We start from the raw sequence: 22,871 nt of genomic DNA, 5'->3' as shown, positions 1-22,871 counted from the left end.
CACTGCACAATGGTCCAGGAGATGTATTTAAGTGGAAATTAGCATTCAGAGCTCGATAGTTATTCTCTAGACAAAAACTGTATGAGACAAAATTGTTACATATGATAGAGCGCTCATTTTTATGTTATCAAAAATACGGTGACCAAACTTGTCGATGAAATACAAAATTTAGCTTCCTTATCCTTAAAGATAGAGGTGAACATAGTTCGATAATGTTGTAGTCCCAGTTATTCCAGACATCTTTGTAGAACAATTTTTTTTCTATTTCTTGAAATAATCGAGCGTCTTTTTTCTAAGTTACGTTAGAGACACCACGAAAAAACTGTTTTCTTGCTCTAACTTTTATAATTCAAATTCTTCATACAAACTGTCTTCGAAAAACTTTTGAAACTTACTTATACAAACATTTTTCGATGCAGAACTTGTCAATATCTCAACTTCACTCGAAGTTATTGATATTTCTTCCCAAAAAAATACGCTCTCTTCAATTGTTTGTCATTCTTTCTGGGGCAAACATAAACAAATTTTATTGGCGGTATTTGAAAGAGCATTTTTCACTCTACATGATTTGTGATTTCCAAAACTATGTTATTTTTCGTGTTTGAGTAAATTAGAATTGAAATCATGAATTTTTGAGTAAAAAAACATCAATAACTTTGAGTAGGATTAGGATATTGACAAGTTCTGCATCGCAAAATGGTCGTAAATCATTTTTTCCATTTTTTGCCAAAAATATATAATTTTGAACTACTCGACCGATTCAGATGATCGATATACCAAATTAAAGCCAATCAGCTGGTCTTCTTTGAAAAAATATCACATTTGCGAGAAAATTGGATTTTGTTTTCGTGATTATTGATTGTATTTGCTTTTTATAGTTTTCATGGTCTCGGAAAAAGGGCGTTATATTTTTTTATATTTTTTTAGAAAGCTGATATTTTTTCACATAACATATCCAAAGATCAGATATGGGTTTCTTTCATTTTTGATTTATGATTTTTGAAATTTAAAACCTTTTCATTCTTCGCAATATATTGCAATGCGACTAGACCAGATCTATGCGACACCAACCCAAGTTTTTTGCAAGTGTAATATTTTTTCATAGAAGACTTAAGACTTAAATTTTATATATCGATTATCTGGATCAGTCCAGTAGTTCAAAATTATGAATTTAAAAAAAAGTCATTTTTGGAAAAAGAGAAAAACATATTTTTCAGACCTAACCGATGAAAAATCATAACTCAAAAACTAAAAAGAACACATCTGTGATTTCTGGATATTTTATGCAAAAAGTCTTCAGCTTTCAAGAAAAAATATAAAAAAATATAGAGCACCCTTGGTCCCGAGATCATGTAAACTACAAAAAAAAGCAAATACAATAAATAACTAAGAGAAGTATATTCAAATTTTTACAGATGCACTACGTTTTCAGAATAGACTAACTAATAGGATTAAATTTGATATGGTGATCATCTGAATCGGTTCATTAGTCCAAAAGTTATCAAAAAAAAAAGTTAACCTTGGAAGAAAGGGAAAAAAAGTAGTTTTTCCGGACCACCCTAAAATGGAAATGGGCACCCTAATGAAAAAATAATAAATACGGGTCTGATATTTTGCGATGAGGAACAAAATCACCACTTTTCACGAAAAACTGAGAACCACTATATCGGTTTGACATGGAATGGCTGAAATATTCCACAACATTGGTCGATTGATTATACTGCTCAAAACCTATTATTCACTAATTACTTACCACGAGAAGATCCACCCTAAATTTACTGAATTTATCCGAAGATACAGATTTGAAGGCTTTTTCACATTGTGTTAGTATTGAACAAATTATTGAAATACTTTAAAAAAATTGAACAAATGGAAAAATTCCGTTGTTCGCAGAAAAAAAATCTGTGTATTAATCAGGAAGGAAATTCCTTTTCAATCATCGGCGAAATTACGAAAAAGGATTCTCATAGCCTGCGATTTAGAAATAGATTATGCAGATTCCCTATTTGAAATTATTTCAATTGAGGGGCTCAAAATGAAAGGGATGTAAGTGAAATCATCGATTTCTCTACATCGATCCTCTCTTTTTGTCATTACTTTGCTAAAAACACATTCCCAGTTGTATTTGAAAGTGTGGAAGGTAGGTCAGACCTCCTCTATCGGATTCTACAGCAAACTCAAATAGGAACGTTTTTGCAGTTGAGTTATTAACTAAAGAAAACGTTGATGAAGTGAAATCGATCAAATCACTTACACCCCTTTTATTATAAGACCCTCAATTTTAGCCACAATGAAGACCGATAAATTTTATTTCTTCATATTTTAAAGTATTCTCAATATACAGGGTCTTTCAGATTAAACGCTCACGCAAGAAAAAAATCGAATAGCTCCTTATATTTTTTTCGCTCCGTCGATGGTAACACTGCATTCCCCACTTTGGGACGATAATATTCGGCTTTTTAGTGTCAAAATATATAATTTACAAGAACGTGTATTTTTAGTGAAATCGTATTACTCGAGCAACCGAAGCCTTAATGCAACTTAGTCCTCTTATGGCAAGAATTTCAACATTTCTCGTTGTCGATTACTTCCTCTGGGGGTACGTGAAGGACCGTTGCTATGTTAATAGGCCACAAAATTTGGAGGAACTTAAAGAAGAAATACCTCGGATTTTCAACAGCATCGAAGTTGTTATGAATTGTTAGAGTTGTGCATGAAAAATCTGGTTCACCGTTTAAAACGCGTTATCGAAAAAAAGGGTAGTCACATCAAAAATGTCCTAAAATAAGCTTTATTTTCGTTTTCAAAAAATTAAAATCGGTTCACTTTTGTAGAAGTTATTAAAATTTGTTGCGTGAGCCTTTAATCTGAAAGACCCTGTATGTATATTTCGAATGTTAGAGTGCCACCATCCAACAACAATCCGTTCTTTGGCATAAATGATATTGTCAATGATATCATCAGTTTTCTGAAAATCGATTATCACCCGAACGAAATAAATCTTATTAAATTTTATGAAACAGCATTCAAAAGATCGTTTCTCGGCGATACCATATAAGCTTTGATATTGTATACAATTTCTTTGTGAGACACCCGGGACTCTCCGTTCTATTCGGAAAATTCACATTTTTAATTAACAATAATTGAACCTGTCAGCAAAATCTCATTTGGCGCATCATGGAGATTGTCGCTGTTGTTAAATTGAAACATGACCTATGCATAGCGTCGGTAATTGTTCATTATCTGCGTAGTATAATTTTTATCATCTCATTAACACTTGAATAAGTCTTTTGTGTCAAAGCGAATAAAGTGAAAAAATTAATATAATTTCTATTGAGACATAATAATTTTTTCCTTTCTCTCATTTCTGTTTCCAACAACAAAAAATCTTGCTATATACAGATGAATGTTCAACCAACCAAGTACACCGGTCTGGTGGCGGACCTAATGCCCAACATCCGGCTGATGCAGGGTGTCGGCCATTTTCTGTTTCGCTACGTGTCCGGACCGATATTCATCCGCAAGGTGTACTCCTGGTGGAATCTGATCATGATACTGCTACAATTTGCGTCCATAGTGGGAAACTTGATACTGAACATGGACGACGTGAACGAGTTGACGGCGAATACGATTACGACCCTGTTTTTCACCCATTCGGTGACCAAATTCATCTTCTTTGCTATCAACTCGGAAAACTTCTACCGGACGCTTGGTATATGGAACCAGCCAAATGCCCACCCACTGTTTGCGGAGTCCGATGCCCGGTACCATTCTATTGCGTTGGCCAAGATGAGAAAGTTGCTCGTCATGGTTATGGCGACCACCGTACTCTCGGTCGTGGGTCAGTATCACCAGGTCCCAAAGTTATTTCCAGCGAAATCACTTGCGTTGATTAATTACGCGTTAACCCTTTATTTCTCGTTTTGTTTCTGTCTTATACCAGCCTGGGTCACGATTACATTCTTCGGCGAGAGCGTGAAAAATGTGATGGATAAGGAAACCAACGAAACGTACACGGTGGAAATTCCAAGGCTCCCCATTAAAGCATGGTACCCTTGGGACGCGATGAGCGGCGCGCCGTACGTTTTCTCCTTCATTTATCAGGTACGTATAGAGGGGGAGGAAAAGTTTTTCAATAATCGTACGTAACTTATCATTCTGCCAACGTACGAGTACGGAGGATGAACGGGGTGTTACTCAATCGCAGCTGAAATGAAAGCAAAATAAATGAGTCGCGTTGAGCTTTGAACATGTCAAAGTTCGGCACACGCGAGATGTAGTTCAAGCGGATCATCTGTTGGTTCGAAGAGTTAATTGAAATGAGATTAAAAGAGGAAAAAATCATACATCGTACTACTAATATTTCGCTAGGATACATTGTATGATCTACTAGATACTTGAATAATTGACGAAGCAACAGACTAATGACATTATCTTTTGTAATTTTAGAAAGTCTGTGCCATCGTAAAAATTATGGTGTGATGTAATTATTGTATAAATTACTTTTGTGAGTTTCTGTTCTTGCACGCAACTCGCTTTACGAGGAAGAATGAATTCATAAAACTTTGTTTTATCACAGAATAAATAACGTGTCGCAAATATAAATTTGTATTGCAGCAGGGATCGTTTAGGATATAGGGGTAGTGGGGGCAAATTGGTCATGCCGGGGAAAGTGGTCACCTGCTTGTTTGGTAGTATAACTATTGGCTATAGATGCCGTATTGATAGTCACCTTATGTTTGAAGAATTTTGTGACTTTTGAGTCACCCTGTACTTCAGTAGAGCTGTCGCATGTCAAAATATAAATAAAAACAGAAATTGCTCTCTCGATAGCCATTAGGTCGTATTTCTCTGCGCATGGCATTGAGGGATTTCTCGTGAAATTTAGTTTATTCAATCTGATGTTTCAGTTTAGACGACTGTTTACATATTCTAGGAGAGGTGAACACATATTTTGTTTAAGCTCAGCGATTAATTAGCATAGAAATTATTTTGATGTTTGTGGCAAAGTGGCCATAGGTGAATAACAACTTATAATGTTCTGTTTACTAAAGCTGATATGCCGCATCACATCTGCTCTTGAAGAAGTCCTTTTGTGGCTTTGACCCTGGATAAATATGCCACTCCAACTAAAACAAGCCTCATTATGCGGAACGTAATGAGTTTCTTACTTCGTTTGTGTATGCATGAGAAAATTTAAATTGAGACGATATGAATAGTGAATAGGCCAAATATGATTTGAACCATTTTTTTACGAATAAAACGCATAAATCTATCCCATTTAGCTTGATATGTGTGAGTGGCCACTTTGCCCCCACTAGATGACTACTTTACCTCCAAGCAAAAAAAAAGTTCGATTTTTCACCTTTCTTCTGATGATGAAAGTGTGGGGGAGAGGGGGGCACATTGGGACACTTTTTTTCCCTTGATTTTTAATATTTTTTGTAAACTTAAAAAAAATTCTGAATTCATCCTGGTTATTATTTGGACATCAATGTATCATAAGAACGTGTTAGAGGTGTGCGTTGATGCGATTACGAATGGTTTATTCGAATTTTCGAAAATTGCCTTTTTGTCCGAATGTGCCCCATGTGTGGGGCAGTTTCGGACAGTACTGGGGCACTTTCGGACAACGAAAAAAAAATTAAAATTTTATGTTTATCAACAATTACTCCCGTTTCCTCTTATTTCCAGCATATTCTGAATTTTTCTGTTTATCAGTATTTGTCTGAAAGAAAACTGCTTGCTACGAGTAAAGTCAGTAAAAATTCGTGATTTTGCTTTCTTCCGTTTTCGAGTGGTGGTTTTCCATGGTGAAGTTTTTGGAAAAGGTTCAACATTTTCTGGGGACAAAGTTGTCTAAATAAAATTTATCTGTGCTGTAGACGCAATGTTTTGCAGCATTGTTGTATGACCTGATGAGTCAGTGCTATCTCCGCTCCAGTAGGTGAAATCATTTGATCATTCAAAATCCTTGTCCGAAAAAACCTTATGCAACCGTTTGTTGGGAAATTAGCAAAGACAATGAAGCCAGTGGACCACCTGTGAGCTATATTTTTTTATATAAATTCGTTTATTTTTACAGGCTCAGTTACATAAGTTTAAAGGAGCCGAAATCTTAAATATATTTTTAAAACTATATATATGAACAATTTTCTTAAATCTATGGTTAGTAATGTGGGAAACCGATTACTCGTGGTGGACTCGAGATTAAAAGGGTGACATTTTCTCAGGAAAAGGATGGGGTATAAGGAAATTATTACAATGTTGATAATCACACACACTCAATTCTTAAATCTATTCGTACATCAGTTGTGAATTTACATTTCATTCTTCTGTTTATAGCAAGCGGACCAATTACTCACAAAGGAAGAAATGGAGGGTATAAGGATATAAGGATAATCACACACGAACATCGATAGATTTAAGGAAAACATATATTTGGGACATGTAATCAAGGTCTAACCGAGCCAACACATCTCTCACCGGCACATTGGGCTGCCTTCCTCTAGCCCGAAGGGAGTTCTCTAAATTCGATCTGGCAACAAGATACACCTCACACGACCAAACAACGTGTTCGATGTCGTGGTAACCTCGGCCACAAACGCAGATATTGCTGCCGGCCAGATTGAAACGAAAGAGTAGCGCGTCTAACGAACAGTGATTGGACATGAGTCGGGAGAAGGTGCGAATAAAGTCCCGACTCAAGTCCAGACTTTTGAACCATGGTTTGAGGCTAACCTTAGGGTTAATCGAGTGAAGCCACCGGCCCAATTCATCTTCGTTCCATTTGCGTTGCCAGTTAGCGATGGTATTTTTACGGACTAAAGAGTAAAATTCATTGAAGGCGATTTGACGCTGATAAATATCGCCTTCAATCGCACCTACCTTTGCTAATGAGTCAGCCCTCTCATTACCCGGAATTGAGCAATGAGAAGGGACCCACACAAACGTAATGACATAACAGCGTCTGGATAAAGCACTCAAAATTTTTCGTATTCTCTCAAGGAAGTACGGCGAGTGCTTTTCCGGCCTCACTGAACGGATAGCTTCGACAGAGCTAAGACTATCCGTTACAATGTAATAGTGTTCAACAGGTCGTGAGGCGACGCTGTCCAGCGCCCAATGAATTGCTGCCAATTCAGCAATATACACTGAGCAAGGATTCTGAAGACTGTGTGAGGTGCTAAAAAATTCGTTGAACACTCCAAATCCTGTGGACTCATTTATAGTGGACCCATCAGTAAAGTACATATTATCACAATTGATACCCCTATATTTTTCATCGAAGATCGTTGGAGCGATCCTCGATCGTTGGTAATCTGAATATCCATGGATATCTTGCTTCATGGACAGATCAAAATGCACAGAGGAATTGATGTAGTCAGGGAAACAAACACGGTTGGGAATATACGAAGAAGAATCAACCTGCATGGAGATGAATTCATGATATGAACTCATGAATCCGGAGTGAAAATTTAGCTCGATCAGCCGCTCAAAATTTCCGATCACCAATAGGTTCATGACCTTACACCGGATGAAGAACCGAAGAGATAATAAATTGAAGCGATCTTTTAGTGGGAGTAGGCCTGCCAAAACCTCGAGACTCATGGTATGCGTTGAGGGCATACATCCCAACGCAATACGGAGACAAAGATACTGAATTCGCTCGAGTTTAATTAAGTGTGTTTTGGCAGCTGATTGAAAACAGAAACTGCCATACTCCATCACTGAGAGAATAGTTGTTCTATACAACATTATAAGATCTTCGGGATGGGCTCCCCACCAGGTGCCGGTAATTGTACGGAGAAAATTTATTCTTTGTTGGCATTTTTTACTCAGATACCTAATATGGGCCCCTCAAGTACATTTGGAGTCGCACCAGACCCCAAGATACTTGAATGACATAGCATGAGTGATCGGTTTACCCAAAAGTTGAAGCTTTGGTTTTGCTGGTCTATGCTTCCTAGAAAAAACCACCATCTCTGTTTTCTCCGTGGAGAATTCGATCCCTAGCCCAATGGCCCAGGTTGAAAAATTGTTCAAAGTATCTTGTAAGGGTTCTTGTAGGTCGGATTCTGTTGATCCTACGACAGAGACCACTCCATCATCTGCAAGTTGTCTTAAGCTGCAATTTTGTGTAAGGCAATTGTCGATGTCGCTTACATAGAAGTTGTACAAAAGGGGGCTTAAACATGAGCCCTGGGGGAGGCCCATGTAAGAGACCCGACTTACTGCCGAATCTCCTTGAGAAAAGTTCAAATGCTTCTCACAAAGCAAGTTATATAACATATTATTCAATAGAGGCGGCAGACCCCGAGAGTGTAATTTGTCTGTCAAAACCTCTATTGAAACAGAATCAAAGGCCCCCTTTATGTCCAAGAATACTGAAGCCATTTGTTTTTTTCCGGCGTAAGCCATTTGAATTTCTGAAGAAAGCAACGCAAGACAATCATTCGTCCCCATTCCTCGCTAACAACTTGATGGAGCTGGATGTGCTATTCATCACTCCTCAAGCATTGTTCTCGAAGTTTTTTTTTCTCTTCTCCCCAACGAGTTGGTTTTTTTTTCTCGTGTGTTCTGTGGTGAATTAGTGCCCAAAGTGCCCAAAGCAGCCAGAACCGAGGAAGCAGCGCCTCTGCAGTGGTCTGGATCGGCGTCTGTAGTGGATCAATAACCATAACGGCATCGTCAACACGTGGTTGACAACAATAACAACAATCAGTTGAGTACAACAATAACTTCTGCTATTGTGTTGTCTCCGTAGCGCGTGACTTTTGTGTCTCCCTTAATAGGGTAACAGAGCGCATATCGGAACAACAAATTTATGTGATTATTTTTATTTTATTTAAGTTTTTTTTTTTTTACAAGTGAGATAAAAAAATTGTAAAGATAATAATCGTTCGTTCTAAGAATGGAGGAGGGTGGGGGTCTAGACATGGACATTTCAGACTCCCCCTCGCTTGCTCAAGCAGGGTGTAGTAAGTCCCTTAAACGGACTCCTATGCCCGAAGATTCTTCTTCTGGGGACGAGTCAACTCACACTACCAAGCCCCCCTCCAAAAAAAAGATTGCAAACCTTTCCCCTGATTCCTCCAATACTTCCACCCAATCATCGACATCCCTTCCCCCCTCTGATGTTACTGTCCCCACTCAAACCTTGTCCTCGAATTCCTCTCCTATTGTTTCCGCTCCCCGTGTCAGGGTTTATCCGGACGATGCGCCTGACGCTGGTCCTTGGGTTGTTTTTTTCCGGCCCAAACCTAATGGTAAAGCCTTGAGGGTCGTACAGATTATGACAGATCTGAAAAGATACACCTCTGTTTCGGAAATTTGCAAAGTAAGACCGAACAAACTGCGAGTTGTCGTGACTAACCGAAAGGACGCGAACGATATTGTTGCTGATAAGCATTTCATCCTCGAATATCGAGTTTTTATTCCCTCCCATAACGTAGAAATTGGGGGCGTTATATCTGAAACGGGTCTGACGTGCAAAACTATAGAAAGTATGGGAGTTGGCAGGTTCAAGAGGCTTCCTTCGATGGAAGTCAAAATCTTGGAATGTCGCCAACTTGGAAAAGTTACCCAGGAAGGAGTAGAAAAGAAATTTACGCCGTACGACTCGTTTCGAGTCACTTTTGCTGGTGCCGCCCTCCCTGACTACGTTATGGTGGACAAATTGAGGCTGCCGGTGCGACTCTTCGTGCCAAAGCCCATGACTTGCAACAAATGCAAGTCAGTTGGTCATACAGCAGCTTATTGCGCCAACAAGGAGCGCTGTGCCACATGCGGAGAGCAACATGAGGGGAAATCCTGCAGTGCGACTGAGCATAAGTGTCCATATTGCGGGGGATTCCCACACGTGCTCTCAGCTTGTGAAACTTACAAGAGTCGCTGGGATAAACAAAAGCGCTCTTTGAAGGAACGCTCGAAACGCACTTTCGCGGATATCTTAAAGGGCGCTTCCCCACTGGCTCAACAACAACCATTACCAACAAACAATGTCTTTGCTTCACTGCCAGTTGACGAATTGGAAGCGGATACAGCTAACGAGGGCACACCGTTTATTTTCAAAGGGAATTCCCGGCGCAAAAATGTGTCCACTCCCAAAGTTCAACGACAAGTCCCATCGGTGGTACCCCATGTTAGCTTGCCTAAAATATCGAGTGCAGCGGACAAGCAAAATCAGGTTCCTCCTGGCTTCCGTGGGAATAGTTCACCTTCGAACGACCCAGCACTCGAGGGGACATCAAAAACCCCAACTGTCCCTTTTTTTGCGTCCAGCTCAACTTCCCAATCGGGATTTATAAAGTTGACTGACCTTGTGGATCAAATCTTCACGTGTTTTAATGTTTCCGATTCCATCAGAACCATTGTCATCTCAATGCTTCCAGTACTAAAGACAATTTTGCAACAATTGATGCAAACATGGCCCCTCCTTGCAATGATTATCTCTCTTGATGTCTAATTTGAATAGAGAGGTCGGAGATATCACTGTTTTACAGTGGAATTGTCGTAGTCTTATCCCTAAATTGGATGCATTCAAATTTTTAATTCATAAGTTCAATTGTGATGTTTTTGCTCTGTCCGAAACTTGGCTTTCTTCGCGAGATGATCTCTCTTTCCACGATTTTAATATTATACGCTTGGACCGTGATGACAGATACGGAGGGGTGCTATTGGGGATCAATAAGTGCCACTCATTTTTCCGAATTGACCTTCCACCTATTGGAGGGATCGAAGCTGTTGCTTGTCATGCAAACATTAAAGGCAAAGACCTCTGTATTGTCAGCTTGTATTGGCCTCCGAGAGCTGCGGTTAGCCGCAAACAACTTGTTGACATGTGCTCACTCCTTCCTGAGCCACGATTGATCTTGGGAGACTTCAACTCTCACGGAACTGCCTGGGGGGAACAGTACGACGACAATCGTTCATTGTTGATATATGACCTTTGTAACAGCTTCAATATGACCGTTTTGAACACTGGGGAAACAACACGTGTGCCTAAACCTCCTGCTAACCCAAGTGCTCTTGACCTCTCGCTTTGCTCGAATTCACTATCGTTAGATTGCAAGTGGAATGTAATCCAGGATCCCAACGGTAGTGATCACTTGCCAATCAAAATTTCCATCACCATTGGGTCGAATTCTTCTGAATCTATAAACATGGCATATGACCTCACAAGACACATTGACTGGAAAAAATATGCGGACGCGATTACTCTAGCCATCAATTCCAGAGATGGTTTACCTCCATTGGAGGAGTATAACTTCCTTTCTCGTTTGATCCATGACAGCGCGGTTCGCGCTCAAACGAAACCCATCCCAGGTTCCACCATTCACCGAAGGCCTCCCAATCCATGGTGGGATAGCCAATGTTCAAAGCTTTATGTAGAAAAATCGAATGCATTTAAAGCTTTTCGGAAACGAGGAACCATTGACAATTTTCAAACGTATTTAGACCTTGAAAATCAATTTAAAAACTTGATCAAAGGTAAAAAACGTGCTTATTGGCGAAATTTCGTGGGAGGTTTGTCACGAGAAACGTCAATGAAAAAATTATGGAAAGTGGCTCGAAACATGAGAAATCGCTCTTCATCGAATGAAAGCGAGGAACATTCACATCGATGGATTTTTAATTTTGCGCGAAAGGTTTGTCCCGATTTCGCTCCCGTGCAAAGAATTGTTCGAGATATACCACAAGATAGGTGCGATCTTGATTCCGAGTTTTCGATGGTAGAATTCTCTCTTGCTCTCCTTTCAAGTAACAATTCGGCTCCAGGATCGGATAGAATTAAGTTCAACTTGTTAAAAAACCTCCCCGATGTGGCCAAACATCGCTTGTTGAATTTATTCAATAAGTTTCTGGAGCATAATGTTGTTCCGGATGATTGGAGACAAGTACGAGTTATAGCTATTCAAAAACCCGGAAAACCCGCGTCCGACTTCAATTCGTACCGCCCAATAGCAATGCTGTCTTGTATACGGAAATTGTTGGAGAAAATGATCTTGTTTCGCCTTGATCGTTGGGTTGAAACGAATGCCTTACTCTCAGATACACAATATGGGTTCCGCAGGGGCAAGGGGACGAATGATTGTCTTGCGTTGCTTTCTTCAGAAATTCAAATGGCTTACGCCGAAAAAAAACAAATGGCTTCAGTATTCTTGGACATAAAGGGGGCCTTTGATTCTGTTTCAATAGAGGTTTTGTCGGACAAATTACACTCTCGGGGTCTGCCGCCTCGATTGAATAATATGTTATATAACTTGCTTTGTGAGAAACATTTGAACTTTTCTCACGGAGATTCGGCAGTAAGTCGGGTCTCTTACATGGGCCTCCCCCAGGGCTCATGTTTAAGCCCCCTTTTGTACAACTTCTATGTAAGCGACATCGACAATTGCCTTACACAAAATTGCAGCCTAAGACAACTTGCAGATGATGGAGTGGTGTCTGTCGTAGGATCAAACGAATCCGACCTGCAAGGACCCTTACAAGATACTTTGAACAATTTTTCAACCTGGGCCATTGGGCTAGGGATCGAATTCTCCACGGAGAAAACAGAGATGGTGGTTTTTTCTAGGAAGCATAGACCAGCAAAACCAAAGCTTCAACTTTTGGGTAAACCGATCACTCATGCTATGTCATTCAAGTATCTTGGGGTCTGGTTCGACTCCAAATGTACTTGGGGGGTCCATATTAGGTATCTGAGTAAAAAATGTCAACAAAGAATAAACTTTCTCCGTACAATTACCGGCACCTGGTGGGGAGCCCATCCCGAAGATCTTATAATGTTGTATCGAACAACTATTCTCTCAGTGATGGAGTATGGCAGTTTCTGTTTTCAATCAGCTGCCAAAACACACCTCATTAAACTCGAGCGAATTCAGTATCTTTGTCTCCGTATTGCGTTGGGATGTATGCCCTCAACGCATACCATGAGTCTCGAGGTTTTGGCAGGCCTACTCCCACTAAAAGATCGCTTCAATTTATTATCTCTTCGGTTCCTCATCCGGTGTAAGGTTATGAACCCATTGGTGATCGGGAATTTTGAGCAGCTGATCGAGCTACATTTTCACTCCGGATTCATGAGTTCATATCATGAATTCATCTCCATGCAGGTTGATCCTTCTTCGTATATTCCCAACCGTGTTTGTTTTCCTGACTACATCAATTCCTCTGTGCATTTTGATCTGTCCATGAAACAGGATATCCATGGATATTCAGATTATCAACGATCGAGGATCGCTCCAACGATCTTCGATTCAAAGTATGGGGGTATCAATTGTGATAATATGTACTTTACTGATGGGTCCTCTATGAATGAGTCCACAGGATTTGGAGTGTTCAACGAAATTTTTAGCACCTCCCACAGTCTTCAGAATCCTTGCTCAGTGTATATTGCTGAATTGGCAGCAATACACTGGGCGCTAGACAGCGTCGCCTCACGACCTGTTGAACACTATTACATTATAACGGATAGTCTGAGCTCTGTCGAAGCTATCCGTTCAGTGAGGCCGGAAAAGCACTCGCCGTACTTCCTTGAGAGAATACGAGAAATTTTGAGTGCTTTATCCAGACGCTGTTATGTCATTACCTTTGTCTGGGTCCCTTCACATTGCTCAATTCCGGGTAATGAGAGGGCTGACTCATTAGCAAAGGTAGGTGCGATTGAAGGCGACATTTACCAGCGTCAAATCGCCTTCAATGAATTTTTTTCTTTAGTCCGTAAAAATACCATCGCTAACTGGCAACGCAAATGGAACGAAGATGAATTGGGCCGGTGGTTTCACTCGATTATCCCTAAGGTTAGCCTCAAACCGTGGTTCAAAAGTCTGGACTTGAGTCGGGACTTTATTCGCACCTTCTCCCGACTCACGTCCAATCACTGTTCGTTAGATGCGCTTCTCTTTCGTTTCAATCTTTCCAGCAACAATCTCTGCGTCTGTGGTCAAGGTTATCACGACATCGAGCATGTTGTTTGGTCGTGCGAGATGTATCTTGTCGCCAGATCGAATTTAGAAAACTCCCTTCGGGCCCGAGGAAGACAGCCCAATGTGCCGGTGAGAGATGTGTTGGCTCGGTTAGACCTTGATTACATGACCCAAATATATGTTTTCCTTAAAGCTATCGATCTTCGTGTGTGATTGTACCTATGTCCTTATACCCTCCTTTTCATCCATTGCGAGCGATTGGCCCCCATGGTATAAACAGTAAAATAAGTTGTAATGTAAATATACAATAGATTTAAGAATCGAGTGTGATCATCAACATTGTAACAATTCCCTTATATCCCATCCCTTTCCTGAAAGATGTCACCCTCTAAACTCGAGTAAACCGCGAGTAATCGGTTTTCCACCTTACTAACCATAGTGTTAGGAAAATTATTTATGTATAGTTTTAAAACATATACTTAAGAATTCGGCTCCTTTAAACTAATGTAACTGAGCCTGTAAAAATAAACGATTTATATAAAAAAAATAAAAAAAAATCATTCGTCCCCTTGCCCCTGCGGAACCCATATTGTGTATCTGAGAGTAGGCCATTCGTTTCAACCCATCGATCAAGGCGAAACAAGATCATTTTCTCCAACAATTTCCGTATACAAGACAGCATTGCTATTGGGCGGTACGAATTGAAGTCGGACGCGGGTTTTCCGGGTTTTTGAATAGCTATAACTCGTACTTGTCTCCAATCATCTGGAACAATATTATTCTCCAGAAACCGATTGAATAAATTCAACAAGCGATGTTTCGCCACATCAGGGAGGTTTTTCAGCAAGTTGAACTTAATTCTATCCGATCCCGGAGCAGAATTGTTACATGAAAGCAGAGCAAGAGAGAATTCTACCATCGAAAACTCGGAATCAAGATCGCACCTATCTTGTGGTATATCTCGAACAATTTTTTGCACAGGAGCGGAATCAGGACAAACCTTCCGTGCAAAATTCAAAATCCATCGATGTGAATATTCCTCGCTTTCATTGGATGAAGAGCGATTTCTCATGTTTCGAGCCACTTTCCATAATTTTTTCATTGACGTTTCTCGTGACAAACCTCCCACGAAATTTCGCCAATAAGCACGTTTTTTACCTTTGATCAAGTTTTTAAATTGATTTTCAAGGTCCAAATACGTCTGAAAATTTTCAGGGGTTCCACGTTTCCGAAAAGCTTTGAATGCGTTCGATTTATACTGATAAAGCGTGGAACATTGGCTATCCCACCATGGATTGGGAGGCCTTCGGGAAATGATGGAACCTGGGATGGGTTTCGTTTGAGCGCGAACCGCGCTGTCATAGATCAAACGAGAAAGGAAGTTATACTCCTCCAATGGAGGTAAACCATCTCTGGAATTGATGGCTAGAGCAATCGCGTCCGCATATTTTTTCCAGTCAATGTGTCTTGTGAGGTCATATGCCATGTTTATAGATTCAGAAAAATTCGACCCAATGGTGATGGAAATTTTGATTGGCAAGTGATCACTACCGTTGGGGTCCTGGATTACATTCCACTTGCAATCTAACGATAGTGAATTCGAGCAAAGCGAGAGGTCAAGAGCACTTGGGTTAGCAGGAGGTTTAGGTACACGTGTTGTTTCCCCAGTGTTCAAAACGGTCATATTGAAGCTGTTACAAAGATCATATATCAACAGTGAACGATTGTCGTCGTACTGTTCCCCCCAGGCAGTTCCGTGAGAATTGAAGTCTCCCAAGATCAATCGTGGCTCAGGAAGGAGTGAGCACATGTCAACAAGTTGCTTGCGGCTAACCGCAGCTCTCGGAGGCCAATACAAGCTGACAATACAGAGGTCTTTTCCTCTGATGTTTGCATGACAAGCAACAGCTTCAATCCCTCCAATAGGTGGAAGGTCAATTCGAAAAAATGAGTGGCACTTATTGATCCCCAATAGCACCCCTCCGTATCTGTCATCACGGTCCAAGCGTATAATATTAAAATCGTGGAAAGAGAGATCATCTCGCGAAGAAAGCCAAGTTTCGGACAGAGCAAAAACATCACAATTGAAGTTATGAATTAAAAATTTGAATGTATCCAATTTAGGGATAAGACTACGACAATTCCACTGTAAAACAGTGATATCTCCGACCTCTCTATTTGAATTAGACATCAAGAGAGATAATCATTGCAAGGAGGGGCCATGTTTGCATCAATTGTTGCAAAATTGTCTTTAATACTGGAAGCATTGAAATGACAATGGTTCTGATGGAGTCGGAAACATTAAAGCATGTGAAGATTTGAGCCACAAGGTCAGTCAACTTTATAAATCCCGATTGGGAAGTTGAACTGGTCGGTGAAATAGGGACAGTTGGGGTTTTTGATGTCCCTTCGAGTGCTGGGTCGTTCGAAGGTGAATTATTCCCACGGAAGCCAGGAGGAACCTGATTTTGCTTGTCCGCTGCACTCGATTTTTTAGGCATGCTAACAGAGGGTATAACCGGAGGGGCTTGTCCTTGAACTTTGGGAGTGGTCACATTTTTGCGCCGGGGATTCCCTTGGAAGATGTACGGTGTGCCCTCGTTAGCTGTATCCGCTTCCATTTCGTCAACTGGCAGCGAAGCGAAGACATTGTTTGCGGTTAAAGGTTGTTGCTGTTGGGCCAATGGAGAAGCGCCCTTCAAAATTTCCGCAAAAGTGCGCTTCGAGCGTTCCTTTAAAGAGCGCTTCTGCTTCTCCCAGCGACTCTTGTAAGTTTCACAAGCCGAGAGCACGTGCGGATTTCCTCCGCAATATGGACACTTTTGCTCAATCGCACTGCAGGATTTGTCCACATGTTGCTCTCCGCAAGTGGCACAGCGCTCCTTGTTGGCGCAGTAAGCTGCTGTGTGACCAACTGACTTGCATTTCAGGCAAATCATGGGCTTTGGCACGAAGAGTCGCAGCGGTAGCCTCAATTTGTCCACCATAACGTAGTCAGGGAGGGCGGAGCCAGCAAAAGTGACTCTAAACGAGTCGGACGGCGTAAATTTCGATTCTTTCCCTTCCTGGGAGACTTTGCCGAGTTGTCGGCATTCTAAGATTTTAAACTTAATCAAAGGCAGCTTTTTAAATCTGCCATCTCCTTCCATAATTGATTTGCACGTCAGACCCGTTTCGGTTATCACCCCCGAGATTTCTACGTCATGGGAAGGCACGTAGACACGATATTCCAGGGTAAACCTCTGGTCGACGACAATACCGTTTGCGTCTTTCCGATCAGCCACGACAACACGCAGTTTGGTCGGTCTAACCTTCGTAATTTCTGTCACGGAGGAGTATCTTGCCAGATCTTTCATGATCTGAATAACATTAAGTGCTTTTCCGTTTGGCTTAGGCCTGAAGAAAACAACCCACGGACCAGTTCCAGGTGCATCTTCAGGATAGACCTTGACACGTGGAGAGAAGACAACAGGAGGAGAAGGAGATGACGAGGATTGAAGGGGATCGGGGACAACAGGAAGGGGAGGCGAAATCTGAGCTGGGGTAGGAGCGAGGGGGGTTGGAGAGGAGATATTTGCAGGTTTTTTAGAGGGGGGCTTGCTAGAGTTAGCAGACTCGTCCCCGGACGAAACATCCTCTGATGTAGGAACGCGTTTAAGTGTCTTCGCTGTTCCTTTATTTGTTTTTTCAACCAGAGGGGAGTCATCATCAGAGATCTCCATATCTGGAGATCCTCCCCCTCCTTCTGCCATTCCGTAATTGGTACCTCTAATCTAATATTTTGTTTTAATAATAATAATAATTAAAAATAAAAAAAAAATAAAAAAAATAAAATCTTATATCTTATTTATTTCTATTCACCACAATGCACCCAGTGCTGATGAACTGGCAATCGCTGCTTGCTTCTCAATCGGAGCGCTTGAGCGCTCGGCACTATCACACACCACTAAGAAGTGATGCTCTCCTTCACACTGCTGTAAGTGAACAGCGAATCGCGCTGGTATTGTGTGCGTGCAACTGAGCACCGATGTCCGACTTCGATTGCGATGGCGACAAATCGGCGAAAACTGAAAGCCGGCTGGCCTTGCCAGGCTTTGATGATTCTGCTTTTCTCACTAATTCCGAGTTCACACTGCGTTTTACGATATCTCGAACAGTTCGAAAACGCGCGAAAAAAGCACACCCGGGCGATAAAAAAAAAATAACAGCCAACGGTAACCGAAAACAATGCTTTAACGGAGACGCTCACAGCACATGACCGGTTACTCGAAGCTTATGCCGAAGAATCACCTGTGAGCTAGAATCATGAAAAGGTTTTATTCGAAACTAGTTCGATAGCTCTTTCCATTTCAGCTTCGTTGATGCTGGTTCTATCGGTTTTCTTTTTGTAGTTTCGAACCATCATTAGGTCTGAGAATCAGACTAAATTGATGTTCGTTAGTAAAGAACAATTAGACACAAATTTTATGAGGTATTAAACAGTGTCCGAATGTGCCCCTTGAACGATGTCCGAATGTGCCCCACCACCATCCGAAGACAAATCATAATTTTATCTAATAAATAGACCTTTATTTCCCCGTTGTATGCACGTTTTTTTCCATTTCATATTAGTTACTAACTGAGGTGGTGTACTTATATTTCTAAATCGTTCACAAAGGAATTAGGGAAATACTTACAACTTCAAGCTCAAAAGTTTCGAAATGTGTATAAAAAAAGGCACTGTGTTTTTTTTCGTAAGTAATAAACGACTAGGAGATGTCAAACCATATGACAGCTGTTGGTGGAAGGGCTGTTAACATACTTATATTTTTAATTTTGTTGAAAATTGTACCACTTAATTTTTACAAGCGTTGTCCGAAACTGCCCCCCTTTCCCCTACTATTTTGAATTTTTATAGTCAACAAGTCAACAAATTAAAAAATTTGTTGTGTTTTACAATGTATCATAAGATTTGTTTTTTACAATGTATCATAAGATCACATTGATTGAGTTTTTCTTTAATAAAGGTTAAAATGTTAATGTTAAAATGTTAAAATGTGTTGACTTTCGCTTGTGCTTCGTACCACCGCAAGATTACGTTGGCCGATAATAGGTAAAATTGCCTGATGTTCACTTGACATTCTTATCATTTAAAGTAGTTATTAGATTTTTTTTTTGAATCATGTATATTAAATCGAGGTTCCTACTCTGTTTGTTTATTCTTCCTAGATTTATTTCCTGCTCTATTCAATGTGCCAGTCCAACCTGGCCGATGTTCTATTCTGCTCCTGGCTGCTGTTTGCTTGCGAACAACTTCAACATTTGAAGGTAAATATTGCACCCATGAGAGAGAAAAAAAAAGTTAATTACAATCCCCTTCATTCTTCATTTTTAATGTCTGATGCATTCTTCTCCTTTCCTTCATAAACCCCCACAGGGTATCATGCAGCCGCTGATGGAACTTTCCGCCTCTCTGGATACCTATCGTCCCAACTCGGCCGCCCTGTTCCGTGCTATTTCCGCCGGGTCCAAATCTGAACTGATTATAAACGAAGGTAAGCTGTAAACTGGAATGAAATGTACCAGTATGGAATCATAGATAGCATATACCTTGAAATGTGTGTTTAAAAATAGACCAGAAGTCCCACACTCTGACTCGTTGGTCCGTTAGTTTTCTTCATTCTCTGCACTCCGGACTACCGGTTGCAAAACTGCAGCTAGAAAAAAAATCGAATCTATCTACGATAAGCGGTACACTAAACTACGATGAACATGATAGAAGTATTTGAACACTTCTGATTAATTATGAAGACATTCTGTAGAACAATAGAAGCGTTATGTCGTCGCCAATGTTTTATTTAGAAATGGTTTCGTGAATTTCCAAATTAATTTTCACTTGAGGGCACCGCATTTTTCAAAGGATATGAAATTGTGAAGCGAGGCGTGGCTCGTGTGATGCATTCATTCACGTATTTCCTTTTCGCCGCTTGTCGCTCCCAAAAGCATTCCCGAAGACCGGAATGACACAGTACGGCTGCAATTTCACATTTTATCCAATCTCTGGCCAGCGACTGTGCAAGTGGCAGCGGTTTGACACATGAGTGTACTTTACGCTCCAGTGGCTTAAGCTGTATCAATTCTATGATCAAATTGTTAAATCTGGTACTTGATTTATGTCCGAAGTTTAAATTTGTCTGACCTAGCGAGTGTAGTGCAGGGCAGCATTCCATACGAGTTCGGAAGAATCAGCGGCATTTTTGTATAACATAGTATGATGGAACATGACTTCTTACAGAGAAAGATCCCGATATGAAGGACTTCGATCTGAGTGGTATCTACAGTTCGAAAGCGGATTGGGGCGCTCGATTCCGGGCTCCATCAACGTTGCAGACATTCGGAGAAAATGGCATGAACGGAAATCCTAATGGACTCACTCGTAAACAGGAGATGATGGCTCGGAGTGCGATCAAATACTGGGTCGAAAGGCACAAGCATGTGGTTAGGTGAGTGTACCCTATTTGAACCTGCTGGAATTCTTTCTGGGGACACATGTAGTATGTATCATATGCGACAAAATTGTTAAGACGATTCTCATATTAATCAAAACATAACATGCATTATTTCATTGTATTGTTTCCTAATGAAACTTTCAGTGTTCCATATATTCTTATGGAAAAATAAATTGCAAAGTCTAGATATTAATAAATGAAAAGAAAAGGACAAATGTAATTTGCGAAGCATTTTTTTTTATCCCATTTATTTATTCCAGGCTCATTAGCATTTTAGCTGTAACAGAGCCGAATTTTAATCGTGGTTTACATTACACAGTTGCCATTCGCCAATATTCCTTCTATACCTTCTATACATTTACACAGTAGCCATTTAGGCGTAAGAGTATTCTGTATTGTATTTTTCTTCCATTATCCAGTTAGACCACCGGACAGCGGAGAAAGTTGATTGATCATTGTTGAGCTATTTATAGAACAGCAGCCCGATGTGTCTTGTAGAGCAGAGCAGTTGTATGGATGAATCGATCTAATTTCGACCGTGGATCGATCTCCATCGCTGATGATTGTTGCGTGGACGTAGCTATTCTGTAACAACACAAAGATGGTCCATGAGGGTCCTGAGTTTTGAACTCACGATCGATCGCTTACTAAGCGAACGCGCAACCAATGTGGCTACGGAGACCCCCTGCGAAGCATTAATATGCATTAAAATTATTCATATTTTCATATCGTAACCTGTTACACGTTGTATTGATAAAGTTAGAAAAATTGTCATGGGATACTTAAAATTGAAAGAGAAGAAGAAGAGGAAAGTAGGGGAAATAAATAGGGCTCAAAATATAGTTTTTTTTTCCTTTATTTAGATAACATTTCAAATTAGGTTCCATACCTTCAAACATTATTTTGATTACTTCACTATCTTAACATTTTTCTGAAGTACAGTGCAAATCACTACACCGCTTGTGCCATAATCAATTTATTGAAATAACCATTCGGCGAATGAATACGTTCGCGTAATGGACCTGTGAATTGACTTCCGATTGAGCATCGATGGACTATTCTTGTGGAGCTACATGAAGACTTTGATTATGCACGGCGAATAACGTAATATAGCTGAAGTCATAGTATTGTGGAAGGCGAATGTGGTGACTATAGTTTGACATTAGATGAGATTTGGACTCGTGACTTCATCTGTCATCAACTCGGGTATAAAATAGGAGCTAAACATCCACAAGGCTTTCATAATAAAGCGAGTGACTTCGGCACTCACGATACAGAATATGGGGAGAGCCTTAGGTCTATGTCAAAAAACCGCCGATGATTAATACCTCTGAAGATTGTTATCCCTTCAATACAATCTCTATCGCTGTAAAAAATTATCGAAAATTGGACTTTGTGATTGATTTTTTTCCGACTCAGCTGAGATAGTCATATGTCGGGTCTCATATTCAAATAAAAAAGCCAAATAATTATCTAGCGAACAAAGCCAAAAAAAAAGTCAATCAACACTATTTATCTGCGTTTTACTTCAATTAAAATGTTTTATCCCTCTAAAAATATCCTGTGTCATTAAACCTATTCTTAGTAAATAACATAATGAATCGTAAGTCATTTGAAAGCTGCAACACAAAACAAAATCTATGTAATTTTCTTTACGCCTGACGGATATACTACCGGCATTATCGAAGCCGAGCACAATATCACATAAATTTTCCTTCCAATATAAATAAGGCCCGTATAAAATAGCAATACAATCAACATGATATGCCCTTTCGAGATTGAGGATTGAGAATTTCTCAATTTTCAATTTCAATGCTACAAATACTTTGCTCCCGACAGAAGTGAGCGATATTGTCATTCGGATCTTGTATTAAGCATCGAGTTAAAGAGAAAGCGAATTTTCCAATCGGTGATTTTGGAGCCGTTAGTTAGTTGTAGACTGAAATTTCTGTTCCTAACATTGTAACTGCTACACGCAGAGATACCAACCTTCATGATTTTTCAGGATTTCCCAGACTTTGTGGCACGTTTCCTGATATCCTGACAAACACTCAATTTTGCCTGGTTTCACTGAAATGATCCTGATTTTCCCTGATTTTTTGTACCTTTTTAATTCATCAGTTTAATAATTATCATTAATAAATATACTTCCAAAACGTTGTAATTTGAATGAAAATAATATTAACATGATGTTTTTCAAATGTTTAAAACACGTAGTCCTCTTATGGTTTTCACTGATGGGTCGTATATACAGGTCGGACTCGATTATATATAATCGCAATTCCACTTTCAACGTTAATTTTCGAATCCAATACATAATCGAATCACAAAAAAGCTATTTTTCTATTAATGTTTGACATTCATACATTAATGAAAAAATTGTTTTCTTTAGATTCGAGTATGTATAGGATTTGAAAATAATTGTTGAAAAATGGTCGTCTATATATAATCG

General features: G+C 40.1%; 2 protein-coding genes across 2 annotated transcripts in view; one reads left to right on the top strand and one right to left on the bottom strand.

The window, feature by feature from the left end:
- Positions 1-22,871, bottom strand: part of LOC129773126 (fructose-bisphosphate aldolase-like) — a 609,238-nt gene that overhangs the window by 143,126 nt on the left and 443,241 nt on the right. The gene's annotated exons all lie outside the window — the stretch shown is intronic.
- Positions 1-22,871, top strand: part of LOC129773125 (odorant receptor coreceptor) — a 30,235-nt gene that overhangs the window by 3,112 nt on the left and 4,252 nt on the right. Inside the window, exons 2-6 of the mRNA XM_055776688.1 lie at positions 3,403-3,841; positions 3,944-4,104; positions 19,140-19,238; positions 19,348-19,465; positions 20,206-20,413. Of these exons, the coding sequence (XP_055632663.1) occupies positions 3,403-3,841; positions 3,944-4,104; positions 19,140-19,238; positions 19,348-19,465; positions 20,206-20,413 (1,025 nt within the window). The remainder of the gene's footprint in view (positions 1-3,402; positions 3,842-3,943; positions 4,105-19,139; positions 19,239-19,347; positions 19,466-20,205; positions 20,414-22,871) is intronic.

The sequence above is a fragment of the Toxorhynchites rutilus genome, chromosome 3 (assembly GCF_029784135.1).
Source record: "Toxorhynchites rutilus septentrionalis strain SRP chromosome 3, ASM2978413v1, whole genome shotgun sequence".
In the NCBI taxonomy this organism is placed as follows: domain Eukaryota; kingdom Metazoa; phylum Arthropoda; class Insecta; order Diptera; family Culicidae; genus Toxorhynchites; species Toxorhynchites rutilus.
Note: the sequence above shows the minus strand (reverse complement) of the source record. Positions and strands in the feature narration are given on the sequence as shown.